The sequence below is a fragment of the Oncorhynchus tshawytscha genome, linkage group LG15 (genome assembly GCF_018296145.1).
Source record: "Oncorhynchus tshawytscha isolate Ot180627B linkage group LG15, Otsh_v2.0, whole genome shotgun sequence".
NCBI classification, from domain to species: Eukaryota; Metazoa; Chordata; class Actinopteri; order Salmoniformes; family Salmonidae; genus Oncorhynchus; species Oncorhynchus tshawytscha.
Window position 1 is genome coordinate 35,867,317 of NC_056443.1, and position 21,653 is coordinate 35,888,969.

The window sequence follows — 21,653 nt, forward strand, 5'->3', positions numbered from 1 at the left end:
CAAAACAACTGGTGAACCCACTACAAACATCACTGGTGTGTCAACAACAACTAATGAACCTTCTACAACCATCACTGCTGTGTCGACAACAACTGGTGAACCCACTACAACTATCATTGAGTCTTCATCAACAACTGGTGAACCCACTACAACCACCACTGGTGTTTCTACAATAACTAATGAAGTACAACCATCACTGGTGTGTCAACAACAACTGGTGAACCCACTACAACCATCACTGGTGTGTCAACAACTGGTGAACCCACAGCAACAGTCACTGCTGTGTCGACAGCAACTGGTGAACCCACTACATCCATCACAGTTTCATCAACAACAACTGATGAACCCACTACAACCATCACTGGTGTGTCAACAACAACTGGTGAACCCACTACAACCATCATCGACAACAACTGGTGAACCCACTACAACTATAACTGAGTCATCATCAACAACTGGTGAACCCACTACAACTATAACTGAGTCATCATCAACAACTGGTGAACCCACTACAACTATAACTGAGTCATCATCAACAACTGGTGAACCCACTACAACCATCACTGGTGTGTCAACAACAACTGGTGAACCGACTCCAACTATAACTGAGTCATCATCAACAACTGGTGAACCCACTACAACTATAACTGAGTCATCATCAACAACTGGTGAACCCACTACAACTATAACTGAGTCATCATCAACAACTGGTGAACCCACTACAACCATCATTGGTGTGTCAACAACAACTGGTGAACCGACTCCAACTATAACTGAGTCATCGTCAACAACTGGTGAACCCACTACAACCATCACTGAGTCAACAAAAACAACTGGTCAACAAACTAGATCAGTCACTGGTGCATCGACAACAATTGGTGAACCCACTACGACCATCACTGAGTCAACAAAAATAACTTTTCAACCCACTTCAACAGTCACTGCTGTGTCGACAACAACTGGTGAACCCACACGACTATCATTGAGTCTTCATCAACAACTGGTGAACCCACTACAACCATCACTGGTTTGTCAACAACAACTGGTGAACCCACTACAACTATCATTGAGTCTTCATCAACAACTGGTGAACCCACTACAACCATCACTGGTTTGTCACCAACAACTGGTGAACCCACTACAACCATCACTGGTTTGTCACCAACAACTGGTGAACCCACTACAACCATCATTGATGCATCAAAAACAACTGGTGAACCCACTACAACCATCATTGATGCATCAACAACAACTGGTGAACCCACTACAACTATCATTGAGTCTTCATCAACAACTGGTGAATCCACTACAACCATCACTGGTGTTTCTACAATAACTAATGAACCTTCTACAACCATCACTGGTGTGTCAACAACAACTGGTGAACCCACTACAACCATCACTGGTGTGTCAACAACTGGTGAACCCACAACAACAGTCACTGCTGTGTCGACAGCAACTGGTGAACCCACTACATCCATCACAGTTTCATCAACAACAACTGATGAACCCACTACAACCATCACTGGTGTGTCAACAACAACTGGTGAACCCACTACAACCATCACTGCTGTGTCGACAACAACTGGTGAACCCACTACAACTATAACTGAGTCATCATCAACAACTGGTGAACCCACTACAACTATAACTGAGTCATCATCAACAACTGGTGAACCCACTACAACTATAACTGAGTCATCATCAACAACTGGTGAACCCACTACAACCATCACTGGTATGTCAACAACAACTGGTGAACCCACTACAACCATCACTGGTGTGTCAACAACAACTGGTGAACCGACTCCAACTATAACTGAGTCATCATCAACAACTGGTGAACCCACTACAACTATAACTGAGTCATCATCAACAACTGGTGAACCCACTACAACTATAACTGAGTCATCATCAACAACTGGTGAACCCACTACAACTATAACTGAGTCATCATCAACAACTGGTGAACCCACTACAACTATAACTGAGTCATTATCAACAACTGGTGAACCCACTACAACCATCATTGGTGTGTCAACAACAACTGGTGAACCGACTCCAACTATAACTGAGTCATCGCCAACAACTGGTGAACCCACTACAACCATCACTGAGTCAACAAAAACAACTGGTCAACAAACTAGATCAGTCACTGGTGCATCGACAACAATTGGTGAACCCACTACGACCATCACTGAGTCAACAAAAATAACTTTTCAACCCACTTCAACCATCACTGGTGTGTCAACAACAACTGGTGAACCCACTACAACTATCATTGAGTCTTCATCAACAACTGGTGAACCCACTACAACCATCACTGGTGTTTCTACAATAACTAATGAACCTTCTACAACCATCACTGCTGTGTCAACAACAACTGGTGAACCCACTACAACTATAACTGAGTCATCATCAACAACTGGTGAACCCACTACAACTATAACTGAGTCTTCATCAACAACTGGTGAACCCACTACAACCATCACTGGTGTGTCAACAACAACTGGTGAACCCACTACAACCATCACTGGTTTGTCACCAACAACTGGTGAACCCACTACAACCATCATTGATGCATCAAAAACAACTGGTGAACCCACTACAAACATCACTGGTGTGTCAACAACAACTAATGAACCTTCTACAACCATCACTGCTGTGTCGACAACAACTGGTGAACCCACTACAACTATCATTGAGTCTTCATCAACAACTGGTGAACCCACTACAACCATCACTGGTGTGTCAACAACAACTGGTGAACCCACTACAACCATCACTGGTGTGTCAACAACTGGTGAACCCACAACAACAGTCACTGCTGTGTCGACAGCAACTGGTGAACCCACTACATCCATCACAGTTTCATCAACAACAACTGATGAACCCACTACAACCATCACTGCTGTGTCGACAACAACTGGTGAACCCACTACAACTATAACTGAGTCATCATCAACAACTGGTGAACCCACTACAACTATAACTGAGTCATCATCAACAACTGGTGAACCCACTACAACTATAACTGAGTCATCATCAACAACTGGTGAACCCACTACAACCATCACTGGTATGTCAACAACAACTGGTGAACCCACTACAACCATCACTGGTGTGTCAACAACAACTGGTGAACCGACTCCAACTATAACTGAGTCATCATCAACAACTGGTGAACCCACTACAACTATAACTGAGTCATCATCAACAACTGGTGAACCCACTACAACTATAACTGAGTCATCATCAACAACTGGTGAACCCACTACAACTATAACTGAGTCATCATCAACAACTGGTGAACCCACTACAACCATCATTGGTGTGTCAACAACAACTGGTGAACCGACTCCAACTATAACTGAGTCATCGCCAACAACTGGTGAACCCACTACAACCATCACTGAGTCAACAAAAACAACTGGTCAACAAACTAGATCAGTCACTGGTGCATCGACAACAATTGGTGAACCCACTACGACCATCACTGAGTCAACAAAAATAACTTTTCAACCCACTTCAACCATCACTGGTGTGTCAACAACAACTGGTGAACCCACTACAACTATCATTGAGTCTTCATCAACAACTGGTGAACCCACTACAACCATCACTGGTGTTTCTACAATAACTAATGAACCTTCTACAACCATCACTGCTGTGTCAACAACAACTGGTGAACCCACTACAACTATAACTGAGTCATCATCAACAACTGGTGAACCCACTACAACTATAACTGAGTCTTCATCAACAACTGGTGAACCCACTACAACCATCACTGGTGTGTCAACAACAACTGGTGAACCCACTACAACCATCACTGGTTTGTCACCAACAACTGGTGAACCCACTACAACCATCATTGATGCATCAAAAACAACTGGTGAACCCACTACAAACATCACTGGTGTGTCAACAACAACTAATGAACCTTCTACAACCATCACTGCTGTGTCGACAACAACTGGTGAACCCACTACAACTATCATTGAGTCTTCATCAACAACTGGTGAACCCACTACAACCATCACTGGTGTTTCTACAATAACTAATGAACCTTCTACAACCATCACTGGTGTGTCAACAACAACTGGTGAACCCACTACAACCATCACTGGTGTGTCAACAACTGGTGAACCCACAACAACAGTCACTGCTGTGTCGACAGCAACTGGTGAACCCACTACATCCATCACAGTTTCATCAACAACAACTGATGAACCCACTACAACCATCACTGCTGTGTCGACAACAACTGGTGAACCCACTACAACTATAACTGAGTCATCATCAACAACTGGTGAACCCACTACAACTATAACTGAGTCTTCATCAACAACTGGTGAACCCACTACAACCATCACTGGTGTGTCAACAACAACTGGTGAACCCACTACAACCATCACTGGTGTGTCAACAACAACTGGTGAACCGACTCCAACTATAACTGAGTCATCGTCAACAACTGGTGAACCCACTACAACCATCACTGAGTCAACAAAAACAACTGGTCAACAAACTAGATCAGTCACTGGTGCATCGACAACAATTGGTGAACCCACTACGACCATCACTGAGTCAACAAAAAATACTGTTCAACCCACATCAACAGTCAAAGCTGTGTCGACAATAACTGGTGAACCCACCACGACAATCACTGGTGTTTCTACAACAACTAATGAACCTTCTACAACCATCACTGGTGTGTCACCAACAACTGGTGAACCCACTACAACTATCCTTGAGTCTTCATCAACAACTGGTGAACCCACTACAACCATCACTGAGTCAACAAAAACAACTGGTGAACCCACTACAACTGTTACTGGGGCATCGACAACAACTGGTGAACCCACTACATCCATCACGGTTTCATCAACAACAACTGGTGAACCCACTACAACCATCACTGAGTCAACAAAAAATACTGTTCAACCCACATCAACAGTCAAAGCTGTGTCGACAACAGCTGGTGAACCCACTACGACAATAACTGGTGTTTCTACAACAACTAATGAACCTTCTACAACCATCACTGGTGTGTCAACAACAACTGGTGAACCCACTACAACTATCATTGAGTCTTCATCAACAACTGTTGAACCCACTACAACCATCACTGCTGTGTCTACAACAACTGGTGAACCCACTACAACTATCATTGAGTCTTCATCAACAACTGGTGAACCCACTACAACCATCACTGAGTCAACAAAAACAACTGGTGAACCCACAACAACAGTCACTGCTGTGTCGACAACAACTGTTGAACCCACTACAACTGTTACTGGGGCATCGACAACAACTGGTGAACCCACTACATCCATCACGGTTTCATCAACAACAACTGGTGAACCCACTACAACCATCACTGAGTCAACAAAAACAACTGGTGAACCCACTTCAACAGTCACTGCTGTGTCGACAGCAACTGGTGAACCCACTACATCCATCACAGTTTCATCAACAACTGATGAACCCACTACAAGCATCACTGAGTCAACAAAAAATACTGTTCAACCCACATCAACAGTCAAAGCTGTGTCGACAATAACTGGTGAACCCACCACGACAATCACTGGTGTTTCTACAACAACTAATGAACCTTCTACAACCATCACTGGTGTGTCAACCACAACTGGTGAACCCACTACAACTATCATTGAGTCTTCATCAACAACTGGTGAACCCACTACAACCATCACTGAGTCAACAAAAACAACTGGTGAACCCACAACAACAGTGACTGCTGTGTCGACAACAACTGGTGAACCCACTACAACCATCACTGCTGTGTCAACAACAACTGGTGAACCCACAACAACAGTCACTGAGTCAACAAAAACAACTGTTGAACCCACTACAACTGTTACTGGGGCATCGACAACAACTGGTGAACTCACTACATCCCCCATCACGGTTTCATCAACAACAACTGATGAACCCACTACAACCATCACTGAGTCAACAAAAACAACTGGTCAACCCACATCAACAGTCAAAGCTGTGTCGACAACAACTGGTGAACCCACTACAACTGTTACTGGGGCATCGACAACAACTGGTGAACCCACTACATCCATCACGGTTTCATCAACAACAACTGATGAACCCACTACAACCATCACTGAGTCAACCAAAACAACTGGTGAACCCACTTCAACAGTCACTGCTGTGTCGACAACAACTGATGAACCCACTACAAGCATCACTGAGTCAACAAAAACAACTGTTCAACCCACATCAACAGTCAAAGCTGTGTCGACAACAACTGGTGAACCCACTACAACTGTTACTGGGGCATCGACAACAACTGGTGAACCCACTACATCCATCACGGTTTCATCAACAACAACTGATGAACCCACTACAACCATCACTGAGTCAACCAAAACAACTGGTGAACCCACTTCAACAGTCACTGCTGTGTCGACAACAACTGGTGAACCCACTACAAGCATCACTGAGTCAACAAAAACAACTGTTCAACCCACATCAACAGTCAAAGCTGTGTTGACAACAACTGGTGAACCCACCATGACAATAACTGGTGTTTCTACAACAACTAATGAACCTTCTACAACCATCACTGGTGTGTCAACAACAACTGGTGAACCCACTACAACTATCATTGAGTCTTCATCAACAACTGGTGAACCCACTACAACCATCACTGTGTCAACAACAACTGGTGAACCCACTACAACTGTTACTGGTGTGTCAAAAACAACTGGTGAACCCACTACAACTGTTACTGGTGTGTCAAAAACAACTGGTGAACCCACTACAACCATCACTGAGTCAACCAAAACAACTGGTGAACCCACTACAACCATCACTGCTGTGTCGACAACAACTGGTGAACCCACTACAACCGTCACAGTTTCATCAACAACAACTGATGAACCCACTACAAGCATCACTGAGTCAACAAAAAATACTGTTCAACCCACATCAACAGTCAAGGTTGTATCGACAACAACTGGTGAACCCACTACGACAATCACTGGTGTTTCTACAATAACTAATGGACCTTCTACAACCATCACTGGTTTGTCAACAACAACTGGTGAACCCACTACAACCATCACTGGTGTGTCAACAACTGGTGAACCCACAACAACAGTCACTGCTGTGTCGACAACAACTGGTGAACCCACTACAACCATCACTGGTGTCATCAACAACAACTGGTGAACCCACTACAACCATCACTGTGTCAACAAAAACAACTGGTGAACCCACATCAACAGTCAAAGTTGTGTCGACAACAACTGGTGAACCCACTACGACAATCACTGGTGTTTCTACAACAACTAATGAACCTTCTACAACCATCACTGGTCAACAACAACTGGTGAACCCACTACAACTATCATTGAGTCTTCATCAACAACTGGTGAACCCACTACAACCATCACTGTGTCTACAACAACTGGTGAACCCACTACAACTATCACTGAGTCTTCATCAACAACTGGTGAACCCACTACAACCATCACTGAGTCAACCAAAACAACTGGTGAACAACTGGTGAACCCACTACAACATCACTGAGTCACTGTTCAACCCACATCAACAGTCAAGCTGTGTCGACAACAACTGGTGAACCCACTACAACAATCACTGGTGGCATCGACAACAACTGGTGAACCCACTACAACCATCACTGGTCATCAACAACAACTGGTGAACCCACTACAACCATCACTGAGTCAACATCAAAACAACTGGTGAACCCACTGTGTCACAGTCAACAACAACTGGTGAACCCACTACAACTGTTACTGGGTGCATCACAACAACTGGTGAACCCACTACATCCATCACTGGTTTGTCAACAACAACTGGTGAACCCACTACAACCATCACTGAGTCAACAAAAACAACTGGTGAACCCACTCAACAGTCACTGCTGTGTCGACAACAACTGGTGAACCCACTACATCCATCACAGTTTCATCAACAACTGATGAACCCACTACAAGCATCACTGAGTCAACAAAAAATACTGTTCAACCCACATCAACAGTCAAAGCTGTGTCGACAACAACTGGTGAACCCACCACGACAATCACTGGTGTTTCTACAACAACTAATGAACCTTCTACAACCATCACTGGTTTGTCACCAACCAACTGGTGAACCCACTGAGTCAACAAAACAACTAACTGAGTCTTCATCAACAACTGGTGAACCCACTACAACCATCACTGAGTGTGTCAAAAACAACTGGTGAACCCACAACAACAGTGACTGCTGTGTCGACAACAACTGGTGAACCCACTACAACCATCACTGGTGTGTCAACAACAACTGGTGAACCCACAACAACAGTCACTGAGTCAACAAAAACAACTGTTGAACCCACTACAACAGTTACTGGGGCATCGACAACAACTGGTGAACCCACTACAACTATCATCAGTCGGTTTCATCAACAACTGATGAACCCACTACAACCATCACTGAGTCAACAAAAACAACTGGTGAACCCACAACAACAGTGACTGCTGTGTCGACAACAACTGGTGAACCCACTACAACTGTTACTGGGGCATCGACAACAACTGGTGAACCCACTACTTCCCCCATCACGGTTTCATCGACAACAACTGATGAACCCACTACAAGCATCACTGAGTCAACAAAAACAACTGTTCAACCCACATCAACAGTCAAAGCTGTGTTGACAACAACTGGTGAACCCACCACGACAATAACTGGTGTTTCTACAACAACTAATGAACCCACTACAACCATCACTGGTGTGTCAACAACAACTGGTGAACCCACTACAACCATCACTGTTGTGTCAAAAACAACTGGTGAACCCACTACAACCATCACTGGTGTGTCAACAACAACTGGTGAACCCACTACAACCATCATTGGTGTTTCTACATCAACTGTTGAACCCACAACAACAGTCACTTCTGTGTCGACAACAACTGGTGAAACAACTACAACCGTGAATGCTGCATCGACAACAACTGTTGAACCCACTACGGCTGTCACTGAGTCAACCAAAACAACTGTTGATTCCACTACAACCATCACAGAGTCAACAAAAATAACTGGTGAACCCACAACAACAGTCACTGTTGTGTCGACAACAACTGGTGAACCCACTACAACCATCCATGTTTCATCAACAACAACTGGTGAACCCACTACAACCATCACTGAGTCAACAAAAACAACTGGTGAACCCACAACAACAGTCACTGCTGTGTCGACAACAACTGGTGAACCCACAACAACAGTCACTGCTGTGTCGACAACAACTGGTGAACCCACTACAACTATCATTGAGTCTTCATCAACAACTGGTGAACCCACAACAACAGTCACTACTGTGTCGACAACAACTGATGAACCCACTACAACTGTCAGTGGTGTGTCGACAACAATGGTGACAGATGTACCAATTACAACATTAACAGGTGCATTGACAACAACTGGTGACCCCACCACAACCATCACTGAGTCAACAAAAACAACTGGTGAACCCACTACATCCATCACGGTTTCATCAACAACAACTGATGAACCCACTACAACCATCACTGAGTCAACAAAAACAACTGATGAACCCACTACAACCATCACTGAGTCAACCAAAACAACTGGTGAACCCACTTCAACAGTCACTGCTGTGTGACAACAACTGGTGACAACAATAACTGAACCCACTACATCCATCACGGTTTGAATGAACCCACTACAACCATCACTGAGTCAACAAAAACAACTGTTGAACCCACTCAACAGTCACTGAGTCAACAAAACAACTGGTGAACCCCTTCACAGTCACTGCTGTGTCGACAACAACTGGTGAACCCACTACAAGCATCACTGAGTCAACAAAAACAACTGTTCAACCCACATCAACAGTCAAAGCTGTGTTGACAACAACTGGTGAACCCACCACGACAATAACTGGTGTTTCTACAACAACTAATGAACCCACTACAACCATCACTGGTGTGTCAACAACAACTGGTGAACCCACTACAACTATCATTGAGTCTCCATCAACAACTGGTGAACCCACTACAACCATCACTGGTGTGTCAACAACAACTGGTGAACCCACTACAACTATCATTGAGTCTCCATCAACAACTGGTGAACCCACTACAACCATCACTGGTGTGTCATCAACAACTGGTGAACCCACTACAACCATCACTTCTGTGTCGACAACAACTGTTGAACCCACTACGGCTGTCACTGAGTCAACAAAAACAACTGGTGAACCCACAACAACAGTCACTGAGTCAACAAAGACAACTGGTGAACCCACTTCAACAGTCACTGAGTCAACAAAAACAACTGGTGAACCCACTACAACTGTTACTGGGGCATCGACAACAACTGGTGAACCCACTACATCCGTCACTGTTTCATCAACAACAACTGATGAACCCACTACAACCATCACTGAGTCAACAAAGACAACTGGTGAACCCACTTCAACAGTCACTGAGTCAACAAAAACAACTGGTGAACTCAAAACAACAGTCACTGGTGTGTCGACAACAACGGTTACAGCTGCACCCACTACAACTGTCACTGTAGAATCAACATCAACTGTTGATCTTACTTCATCCATCATTGGTGTGTCAACAACAAGTGATGCATCAACAACTACTGTTATGGCTACAACAACTAAAACTGTCACGGATGTATCGACTACAACTGGTGAACCCACTACAACCATCAAGGTTTCATCAACAACAACTGGTGAACCCACTACAACTGTTACTGGTGCATCGACCACTACTGGTGAACCCCCTAAAACCATCACTGAGTCAACAAAAACAACTGTTCAACCCACATCAACAGTCACTGCTGTGTCGACAACAACTGGTGAACCCACTACGACAATCACTGGTATTTCTACAACAACTAATGAACCTTCTACAACCATCACTGGTGTGTCGACAACAACTGGTGAAGCCACTACAACTATCATTGAGTCTTCATCAACAACTGGTGAACCCACTACAACCATCACTGGTTTGTCACCAACAACTGGTGAACCCACTACAACCATCATTGATGCATCAAAAACAACTGGTGAACCCACTACGACCGTAACTGGTGTGTCGACAACAACTGGTGAACCCACTACGACCGTAACTGGTGTGTCAACAACAACTGGTGAACCTACTTCAACCATCATTGATGTATCGACAACGACAAGCGAACCCATTACAAACTTTACTGGTGCATTGACAACAACGATTACAGCTGCACCCACTACAACTGTAAGTGTTGCATTGACAAAAACTGAAGATCTCACTTCAACCGTCCCTGGTGTGTCGACAACAACTTTTGAACCCTCTTCAGTCATCACTGGTGTGTCGACAACGACTGTTACAGCTTTACCCACTACAACCATCACTAGTGCATCAAATGCCACCACAACTACAATGGCTACTCCTGTCATCACTACTGCTATCATCACAGCCACGACAACTGCAACTACCGCTGTTGCAAACTCTAGGGTTCCTGTGGTGTTCAGGTCCAGCAGAGAGACATTTACCTCTGACCTATCAAATCCATCTTCTCAGGCCTTTCAAACCCGAGCATTGCTGATTAAAACTCAGGTGAGCCTCCCAAAACAATGAAGATGTGAATGTCCTAACGAGAGGGGTAGGTTACAGTAATACAGGCAACTTTTAATTGACAGTAAGTTGTTTGTTTAAAATTCATCTGTTTCTTGTTTTGCATTCCAGCTTGAACCTTTCTATCGATCGGCTTTCACCTCTTTCAACAGTTTGACTGTAACAGAATTCAGGTGATTTTTTTGCATTACATTTTGTATGTTGATTTAAATTGATCTCACTTTCTATCTAACATGTTATCTCTCATTTCTTCTCAGCTCTGGATCCATCATCAATACTGTAAATGTAGCATTCAGCTCCCCCTCGGTCCCTAATATCACAGAGATTGGCACTGTTTTGATAAATGCTGCTCAAAACATCACAGCTTTCAATATTGACCCCAACTCAGTGACGGTCAACAGCACAGGTAAACACATTTATTAATTCAATTCCATTTTATTATGTGGTAAGTTATTATTTAAAAAAAATTTGAGCATCACAAATGTATTTGGAACAGTAATTGGTGAAGCGATTTATTTCAAACATTGAGTTTAAAATAAAAAAAATAAAAAAATACAAATAAAATGACGTACATTTCAGTTGTGATTTGCCTGCTCTTGCTCTGTAATGCACATGTTGCTAATAATGTGAGTGTTCTGTATCAGAATGCCACAGTTCTTCTCATTCTAATGCTTCGAACTGTGTGTTTGTAGCATCCACATTGCATTCAGAAAGTATTCAGACCCCTTGAATTTTTTCACATTTTGTTACGTTACAGCCTCATTCTAAAATGGATTAAATGTTATTTTCTTCGTCATCAATCTCCACACAACACCCAATAATGACACTGCAAAAACAGTTTTTTAGACATGTTTGCTAATTTATAAAAAATAAAAACTGAAATATTACACTTACATAATACATTTACATGTAAGTATTCAGAACCCCTTTCAGTACTTTGTTGAAGCACCTTTGGCAGTGATTACAGCCTTGAGTCTTCTTGGGTATGATGATACAAACTTTGCACATCTGTTTTTGGGGAGTTTTTCCCCATTCTTCTGTGCAGATCCTCTCAAGCGCTGTCAGGTTATATTGGGAGCGTCCCTGCACAGCTATTTTCAGGTCCCTCCAGAGATATTCAAATGGTTCAAGTCAGGGATCTGGCTTGGCCACTCACGGCACCTGTTCAGAAGCCACTCCTGTGTTTTCTTGACTGTGTGCTTAGGGTCATTGTCCTGTTGGAAGGTGAACATTCACCCCTTTCTGAGGTCCTGAGCGCTTTGGAGCAGGTTTTCATCAAGGATCTCTCTGTACTTTGCTCCTTTCATCTTTCCCTCGATCCTGATTAGTCTCCCAGTCCATGTCGCTGAACAACATCCCCACAGAATGATGCTGCCACCACCATGATTCACCGTAGGGATGGTGACAGGTTTCCTCCAGATGTGACGCTTGGCATTCAGGCATAAGAGTTCAATCTTGGTTTCATCAGACCAGAGAATCTTGTTTCTCATGGTCTGAGGGTCTTTCGATGACTCCAAGCAGACTCCGGGTTTACTCCAGGCGTGACACTTGGCATTCAATCCAAAGAGTAAAATCTTGGTTTCATCAGACCAGAGAACCTTTGTTTCTCATGGCAAACTCCAAGTGGGCTGTCATGTGCCTTTTACTGAGGAGTTGCTTCTGTTTGGCCACTCTACCATAAAAGCCTGATTGGTGGAGTGCTGCTGAGATGGATAATCCTTCCATTTAAAAATGATGGAAGCCATTATGTTCTTGGGGACCTTAAATGCTGCAGACATTTTTTGGTACCCTAGCCCAGACCTGTGCCTCAACACAATTCTGTCTCGCAGCTTTATGGACAATTCCTTCGACCTCATGGCTTGATTTTTCATCTGATGTCCACTGTCAACTGTGGGACCTTATATAGACAGGTGTGTGACCTTCCAAATCATTGAATATATCACAGATGGACTCCAATCAAGTTGTAGAAAAATAGGTAGGTAGGGCAAAGATACAGGACGGTAGGCAGGCTCAGGGTTGGGACAGGCAGGCAGGCAGGAGTGACAAAAATTGGGAAACTAGAAAACAGGGACAAGGAGACAATCACAAAGACAGGTGAAACCGGTGACGGTCCGCTTGTCATCGATACTTAGAGGTGGTCTTGAGAAAGGCCGACCCGGCTCTCTTCCAGGTACGACTACAACGGTGGACAAACATCTGGACCGAAGGTATGCCGACCTCTTCCTCTTGCTTGGAGAATAATGGGGGTGGGATAGCCCAGAGAACACTCAAAGGGCGAGAGACCAGTGGCAGAGTAAGGAAGGGTGTTGCGGGTGTACTGACCCACACCAGTTGCTGACTCCAGGTGGTGGGGTTGGCAGAGACTAGGCAGCGAAGGGTCATCTCCAACTCTTGGTTGGCTCGCTCCGACTGGCCAGTGGACTGAGGGTGGATCCCGGAGGACAGTCAGGCCGATGACCCAATGAGCATGCAGAAAGCCTTCCAGGACTGGGATGAGAACTGAGGACCCTGGTCGGAGACCATGTCCACCGGGAGTCCACGGATCCGGATGACGTGCTGCACCATAAGCTGGGCCTCTTCTTGGCCGAGGGTAGATTGGGTAGAGGAATGTATTGGAAAACCGGTTGACCACAGTCAGGATGGCAGTGTTTCCCTCAGACGGGTGGAGACCCGAGACGAAATCCAGGGAGATATGGGACCAGGGACGGTGAGGGACAAGCAGTGGTTGAAAAAGACCAGCCGGAGGTTGCCGGGGAGTCTTGTTCTGTGCACAGACCGTGCAGGCGGCAACAAATGCGGCCAAATCCGGAACCATTTTAGGTCACCCAAAGCGTTGTCGCACGAAGACCAGGGTCAGATGGGAGCCCGAGGGGCAGACAAACCTGGAGGAATGGGCCCACTCCAGGACCGCGGAGCGGACAGAGTCAGGCAAAAACATCCGGTTATCTGGGACCCCTCCAGGGTTCGGCTGGGACCGCTGCGCCTTCCGGAACTTGTTTCCCAATACCCCAGCTGAGTGCCGTCTCCAGGCACAAGGTGGGAAGGATGGTCTCGGGCTCTGGGGTAGTAACAGTGGAACTATAACAGCGATTGATCTGGATTGAGGTGCTGGGCGGTGCGGAGATACTCCAGGCTTTTGTGGTAGGTCCACACAATGAACGGATGTTCCGCCAATTCCAGCCAGTGCCTCCATTCCTCTAATGCCATCTTCACGCTCCCGATTCCCCACATCGTAGTTCCTCTCCGTGGAGTTGAGACGGTGGGAGAAGAAGGCACAAGGATGCAGCTTAAGGTCCAGGGCAGAATGTTGGGACAAAACAGCCCCCACTCTGACATCCGAAGCATCGGCCTCCACCATGAACTGATGGGAAGGGTCAGGATGAACCAAGATAGGACCAGTGGTGAAGCGGTGTTTGAGGTAACGGAACATCCGGTCAGGGGCAGAGGACCACGTGAACGAACCTTGGTAGATGTGAGTGCAGACAGGGGGGAAACCAGGGTGCTGTAACCCCAGATAAAGCGGCAATAAAAGTAAGCAAACCCCAGGAAACGTTGCAGCTGCACCCTGGACGTAGGCTGGAGCCAATCCACCACTGCTCTCACCTTCCCTGGACACTCCCAGCAGACATGAAGAAACCCAGAATGTGGATGGTGGAGAGATGGAACTCGCAGTTCTCCGCCTTCACAAACAGCTGATTCTCCAGAAGGTGCTGAAGAACCTGTCGTACGTGGAGCACGGGGTCTTGGGGGGAGCAGGAGAAGAAGAGGATGTCATCAATATAGATGAAGACGAACTGGTTCAACATGACGCAGAGAACATCCTTTACCAGAGCCTGGAACACAGCAGGGGCATTGGTGAGGCCAAAATGCATAAACAGATACTTGTAGTGGCTGCTGACCATGTTGAAGGCGGTCTTCCATTTGTCCCGCTCTCGTATCAGCACCAGGTGGTAGGCGTTCCGTAGATCCAGCTTGGAAAAAACAGTGGCCCCCTGGAGCGGCTCGAAGGCTGAGGAAATGAGTGGTAGCAGGTAACGGTTCTTCACAGTAACGTCATTGAGTCCCCGGAAGTCAATGCACAGGCGCAAGGTCTTGTCCTTTTCCTCCAAGAAGTAGAACCCGGCGCCGGCAGGAGAGGAAGAGGGATGGATAAATCCTGTGGCTAGGGAGTCCCCAATGTAGGTCTCCATAGCCTTGGTCTCCGGGCCCGACAGAGAGTACAGACATCCCCGGGGCGGCGTGGTAATAGGGAGAAGGTCAGTCCTGTAGTCAGAGTGTCGGAAGCAAAGTGGCCCGGGTTTGCTCAACACCTGAAGGTCCTGGTACTCCGCGGGAATGGCGAGAAGGAAGGCGTCCCGGGGCAGGTTGCGCTGACTTCAGACAATGGGCGTGGCAGAACGGACTCCAGCCCATGATAGCGCCAGTAGACCAGTTGATGAGGGGATTGCGTCGCTGGAGCAAGGAGCATCCCAAATCCATGGGAATCTGAGGAGACTTGATGAGCAGAAATGGAATAGTCTCGCTGTGATTCCCTGACACCCATAGATTGATGGGAGTGGTAAAATGAGTGACCCGGCCTATAGAGCGCCCATCCAGTGCTCTAACATCCATGGGAATGGAGAGGGGCTGAGTGGGGATGTTCAAATCGGAAGCCAGGGTAGCGTCCAAAAAGCTCTCGTCGGCTCGAGAGTCAATGAGGACGCAAAGAGATTTGGACTGGTTTCCCCACAGTAGAATGGCATGAAAAGGGGTGCGAGTAAGAGAAGCAGAAAAGTTCTCCATATGGCCCACCAGAGTACTCGCTCCTACCGGTGGGCCTGTTCTTTTAAAGGACAAGAGGATACAAAATGACCAAGAGTCCTGCAACACAGACAACTCTTCGTGTTGATCCTGTATTGCCATTTCGCTGGCGACAATGCTACAGCAAAATGTCCATAAGGTCACGAAGCAATTTCTCGTACCTCTCTAAGGTGGCTCCTTGGGAGAAGATGGCGTTGAGAAGCTGGCACGGGTCTGCTGGGTCAGTTGTGGCCAGTTTGTACTAACACATTTCAGGTAAGGCCCAGACGCAGACAACGTTGAAGTAAAAATAGTGTATTAATCCAACAGGGGCAGGCAAGAGACAGGTCAAGGGCAGGCAGGGGTCAATATACAGATAGGTAGAGCAAAGGTACAGAACGGAAGGTAGGCTCAGGGACAGGTCAGGCAGAGGTCAGTAATCAAGATAGGTGGGGCAAAGTTACAGGATGGACGGCAGGCTCAGTGCAGGCAGGAATTCAAGGGGTCTGAATGTACTGTAAACATTAGAAATGGTTTTCAGCTGAAGTGGTCCATGTGAAATGTTGCAACCTGTTTACAGGCTGTCGGAAGTGAATTACATTAAAGCCCAACATTTAATGATTTGGTTGTCAATATAAGAGCATCATGTTATACTTCCATCTGTTACGATGACTGTGTTATACTGCCACACAGCCTTAAAGAGATGTTGAAATGTCTATTTTATGTTTTAACTTAGCTGCTCCTGCAACAAGTACTGTTCCTCCTACAACTTCTGTTACTACCACTGTGGCTGGTACTACCACCACAACAACTGGAGAACCTGTCCCTGTTCGTGCTACCGTTCCTACAACGAGACCCACAACTACAACCACTACATATGTGGCCCCCACAACTACAGTGTCAAGGACAGCATCACCACTGTCAACAACTACCAGCACAGCTCCAACTACCACAACAACCAATGCACCAACCACTACAACAACACATACTACTACTACTAGTACAGCAACAACAACAACTGCAACAACAACTACTACAACTGCACATCTTCAACCTGCTCCAGTGGTGTCTTTCGTCATACAACAAGTGTTTGTAGAAGCTTTAAATGACCCTCAAAGTACACAATTCCAAGAACTTGCAGTAACTATTACTGCAGTGGTAAGTCCTAGAAATTCAGAGTTTGTTCATATTGGGTGTATGACCATCAATAATGTATGGCGATTGTTGGAAAATCTATATGTTAAAGTACATCTTTCATTTGTTCTAATCAGGCGACAATTAGTCTCCATCACTACATATTGATTTATATTCCCCAATATCTATCTTTAATAACTAGGGCTTAGCTATGTGGATTGGAATATATAGAAATGTTTTTGTGTGTTAAATCATTCAAATGTTCTCCTGTTTGTACCATTCCTTACAGTTCGATGTGATCTACAAAGCAAAATATGGGATCCTTTTCATCCGGACGATTGTTCTTGGATTCACGTAATATTCCATTATATTCTATTCTATTCTTTTTAACCTTTGGCATGCCACTGTTCATGACCTTTTATGACCTTTTGCAGACCTATTTTCCATTCCCGTATGGATGCAGAAACACAGGCAGAGGTCCAACTGGTGTTCAATGAGACCTCCACTCAATCTGTCCCTGAGGTTACTGACATTAGGGATACACTGAAAGAAGCTGTGACCAATCCAAACATTACCTTTGGCAACCTCTCAGTGGATGTCACCACCATCATTGTTCAAGGTGAGTAAACCAAGTTGGGTGAACGAAAACGATTATACACAGCAATTTCTCCAGTGTTGAATGAAATCTGAGTGTTACATTTAATTCTTACATATGTACATGTAGTTCAACTAATAATTTAACTACATTTTGCAGTAGCTTGGTGGTAGTTGCACCGAATTCATATCTAATTAGTGTTTTCAGTAGTTAATTACATTTCTTGCCATGTAGCTAACTACTACTACTTTTATGACAAATTTGGGGGAGGGGCAGGGAGGTGTCCAAACGTCCAAAAAATGAACAAGGTACAAAAAGAAAAAAAGTAACCCTCAGTCATTCAAAGTGCAGCCAGAACCCTACTCCAGGTTAGTGTTAGAGCCCAGGTACCTGAGAGAATGGAACTGCTGCAGCTAGCTATTTTTGTGAACAATTATTTTATTTATTTTCTATACAAGACAACAAATAAGCAGTACAAGCAATACCTAGTTGGAGCAACCACGCCCCAAAAAATATAAATATTTTAAAGGAAAAATTAAGTGAAGAATCAAAAAATCAAACACAGAACAGACAGTGTAAAGCATTAGCTTGTACGGTAACTTTTCTGCTCTTTTGACTTCAAAGTGCCCACCACAAATAACAACACAACTACAACGGCTACTCCTGTCATCACTACTGCTATCATCACAACTACAACCACTGAAACTACCGTTGTGGCACTCACTAAGGTGACTGTGGTGTTCCGGTCCAGCGGAGAGACATTTACCTCTGACCTATCAAACACATCTTCTCAGGCCTTTCAAACCCGAGCATTACTGATTAAAACTCAGGTGAGCCTCAAAAAACAATGAAGATGTGAATGTCCTATTGAAAGGGGTAGAATACAGTTACATAGTCAGCTTTTAATCAACAGGAAGTTGTTTGTTTAAACTTCATCTGTTTCTTGTTTTGTCTTCCAGCTTGAACCTTTCTATCGATCAGCTTTCACCTCTTTCAACAGTTTGACTGTGACAGAATTCAGGTGATTTTTTTTGCATTACATTTTGTATGTTGATATAAATTGATCTCACTTTCTATCTAACATGTTATCTCTCATTTGTTCCCAGCTCTGGATCCATCATCAATACTATGAATTTAGCATTCAGATCCTCCTCCGTCCCAATTTCCAGGGAGATTGGCACTGTTTTAATAAATGCCGCCCCAAAAATCACAGCTTTCAACATTGACCCCACCTCAGTGAGAGTCAACGACACAGGTTAACATATTTATTTATTTATTTGTATTCTATTATAAGTTAAATAAATATACAGTGGGGCAAAAAAAAAGTATTTAGTCAGCCACCAATTGTGCAAGTTCTCCCACTTAAAAAGATGAGAGAGGCCTGTAATTGTCATCATAGGTACACTTCAACTATGACAGACAAAATGAGAAAGAAAAATCCAGTAAAACACATTGTAGGATTTTTTATGAATTTATTAGCTAAATGTATTAGCAAAATATGGTGGAAAATAAGTATTGGTGGCTGACTAAATACTTTTTTGCCCCACTGTATTGTCTAAAAATATAATTATTGTATTTTCTTCACCATTGTATCATATGCCATTATCTCTACATGAATCACTAATTTATGAGTTGCGTTCCAGTTGTATTTAGCAAATCAGCTGTCTCACTAATCACATTACAGGGCAACAAACACTCTTCCTATATTAATTTGAACATGTTTCCTTTTTCTCTTTCCATCCCAGCTGTGACCTCAAGTGGAATAAGCAGCAAGACCAGTCTCTGCACAGCATTCTTTCTGGTGGTTCTGTCGCTGCTACTATCCAGCCAGCATTAGTCTCAGTGGCAACGCCCACTAAAAACACTATTTCACTCACTGGCAAGCAACAGAACGAAATAGTGTGTGTCGTCATATTTTCACTTTGAGAACTTCCCACACATTCCAACCCCTACCCCAATTCCACCCATGATTTGAATAGTGTCCAAAAATGAAATCAAGTCTTGTATGCTGACATAAGATACACTATTTGTGGCAGTTGAACACAACGATGTGATATAATTACTGCCTATTCAATCAAAATGTGTAAGTGTATGGGTTTCCGTCATAAGTCGATGTTATTTCCATGCCATGAAAAATTATGTTTGATTTAATATGTACTTAAGGTTATTTTTGATTCGCTCTGTTGCTGATATGAACTAAAACGTTGATTCACTCTGTTGCTGTTATGAACTAATGAGAGCAATATTTTATTTTCTATTTTGACTTAACCAGTGAAACCTGGATAACTGATTTAAATAAGGCCCTTTTTGAGCAAAATGTTCTACAATTTAAACTATTGTCAATGTAGTTTTCATTCTGTTTTCTATTCTTCGTCATGTATAACTATCTATTATACCAATGTCTTACTGCTGTTGAGATTCAGGCCATTGTAGTGTTTACTATTTGTTGACTAAATGAGTGGATTGAATGACAAGGTACAGTATGGCTCCAAATTGTGATGTTTATCTGACTATCTGGCTTTAAAAAACTGGAACAACAAGACTACACTAGATCAGCCCAACACTTCCACATGGTACACAGTGAGAGAGTGTTGTGTCCCACTGGTCTGGACAGCAGCTAGTTTTGTTGGTGCAATATTCGCTCTCCCAGAAATTGAGCTTTGATTGGTTCTCACATGCGAGATATTCGCATGCAAAATGCTCCTCGCTTCCTAATCAATTCGCCTCGCCCCAACTAGAGACAGACAAACAGGTAGCTAGTTTAATGATTCTTTCAATTTGAAAAGGGGATTCCAGCGTAGCACGTTGAAGTCGCAGCCCCTTCATTATCAATGCAACGTGCCGACAACATCCAAGAGCCTTCCCAGACTCTGGAGAAGACAGACATGTATCTTTCGCCAGACTAACACTAGATGCAATTCCACAAATATCGCTCAGATTAACTGTAGATGTAAAAAGTTTGAAGCGTACAATATCTCTGAAAAACTAAACTCATCAAGTGTTAAGACAGGAAACATTTTGTATTTTATTTCCTTTATTTCTTTCTTTTATTTCCTCTATCCAAAACATAGAAAATTAACATAGAATGCCCACGCTAGTCACACCCTGGCCTAACCAAAATAGATAATAAAAACCTCTCTATGGCCAGAGCGTGACACATATGTATATACTGTATTCTATTCTATTCTATACTATCTTAGTTTATGTCGCTCTGACACAGCTCATGCAAACACTTATATATTCTTAATTCCATTCCTTTACTTTAGATTGTGTGTATTATTAGATATTACTTGTTAGATATTACTGCACTGTTGGAGCTAGAAACACAAACACATGTATGGGACAAATAACATTAGATTTGATTTGAAATACCTCACCCCCTCATGCCTTATTGCTTAATCACGCATTAGCATATATTTTCAAAACAAAAACAAGTACTGTATCCTGTGAGCTCAATTGTAAAATGATTCCATTCTAGAATGAAAGAGGGGTATAAA

General features: G+C 44.0%; 1 protein-coding gene across 1 annotated transcript in view; it reads left to right on the forward strand.

The window, feature by feature from the left end:
* Positions 1 to 4,063: 4,063 nt before the first annotated feature.
* Positions 4,064 to 21,653, forward strand: part of LOC112214847 (mucin-2-like) — a 51,963-nt gene continuing 34,373 nt past the window's right edge. The window contains exons 1-9 of the mRNA XM_042297819.1: positions 4,064 to 4,105; positions 4,339 to 6,727; positions 9,826 to 11,630; positions 11,760 to 11,821; positions 11,906 to 12,054; positions 17,164 to 17,585; positions 17,851 to 17,915; positions 17,996 to 18,180; positions 18,781 to 18,986. Of these exons, the coding sequence (XP_042153753.1) occupies positions 4,064 to 4,105; positions 4,339 to 6,727; positions 9,826 to 11,630; positions 11,760 to 11,821; positions 11,906 to 12,054; positions 17,164 to 17,585; positions 17,851 to 17,915; positions 17,996 to 18,180; positions 18,781 to 18,986 (5,325 nt within the window). The remainder of the gene's footprint in view (positions 4,106 to 4,338; positions 6,728 to 9,825; positions 11,631 to 11,759; positions 11,822 to 11,905; positions 12,055 to 17,163; positions 17,586 to 17,850; positions 17,916 to 17,995; positions 18,181 to 18,780; positions 18,987 to 21,653) is intronic.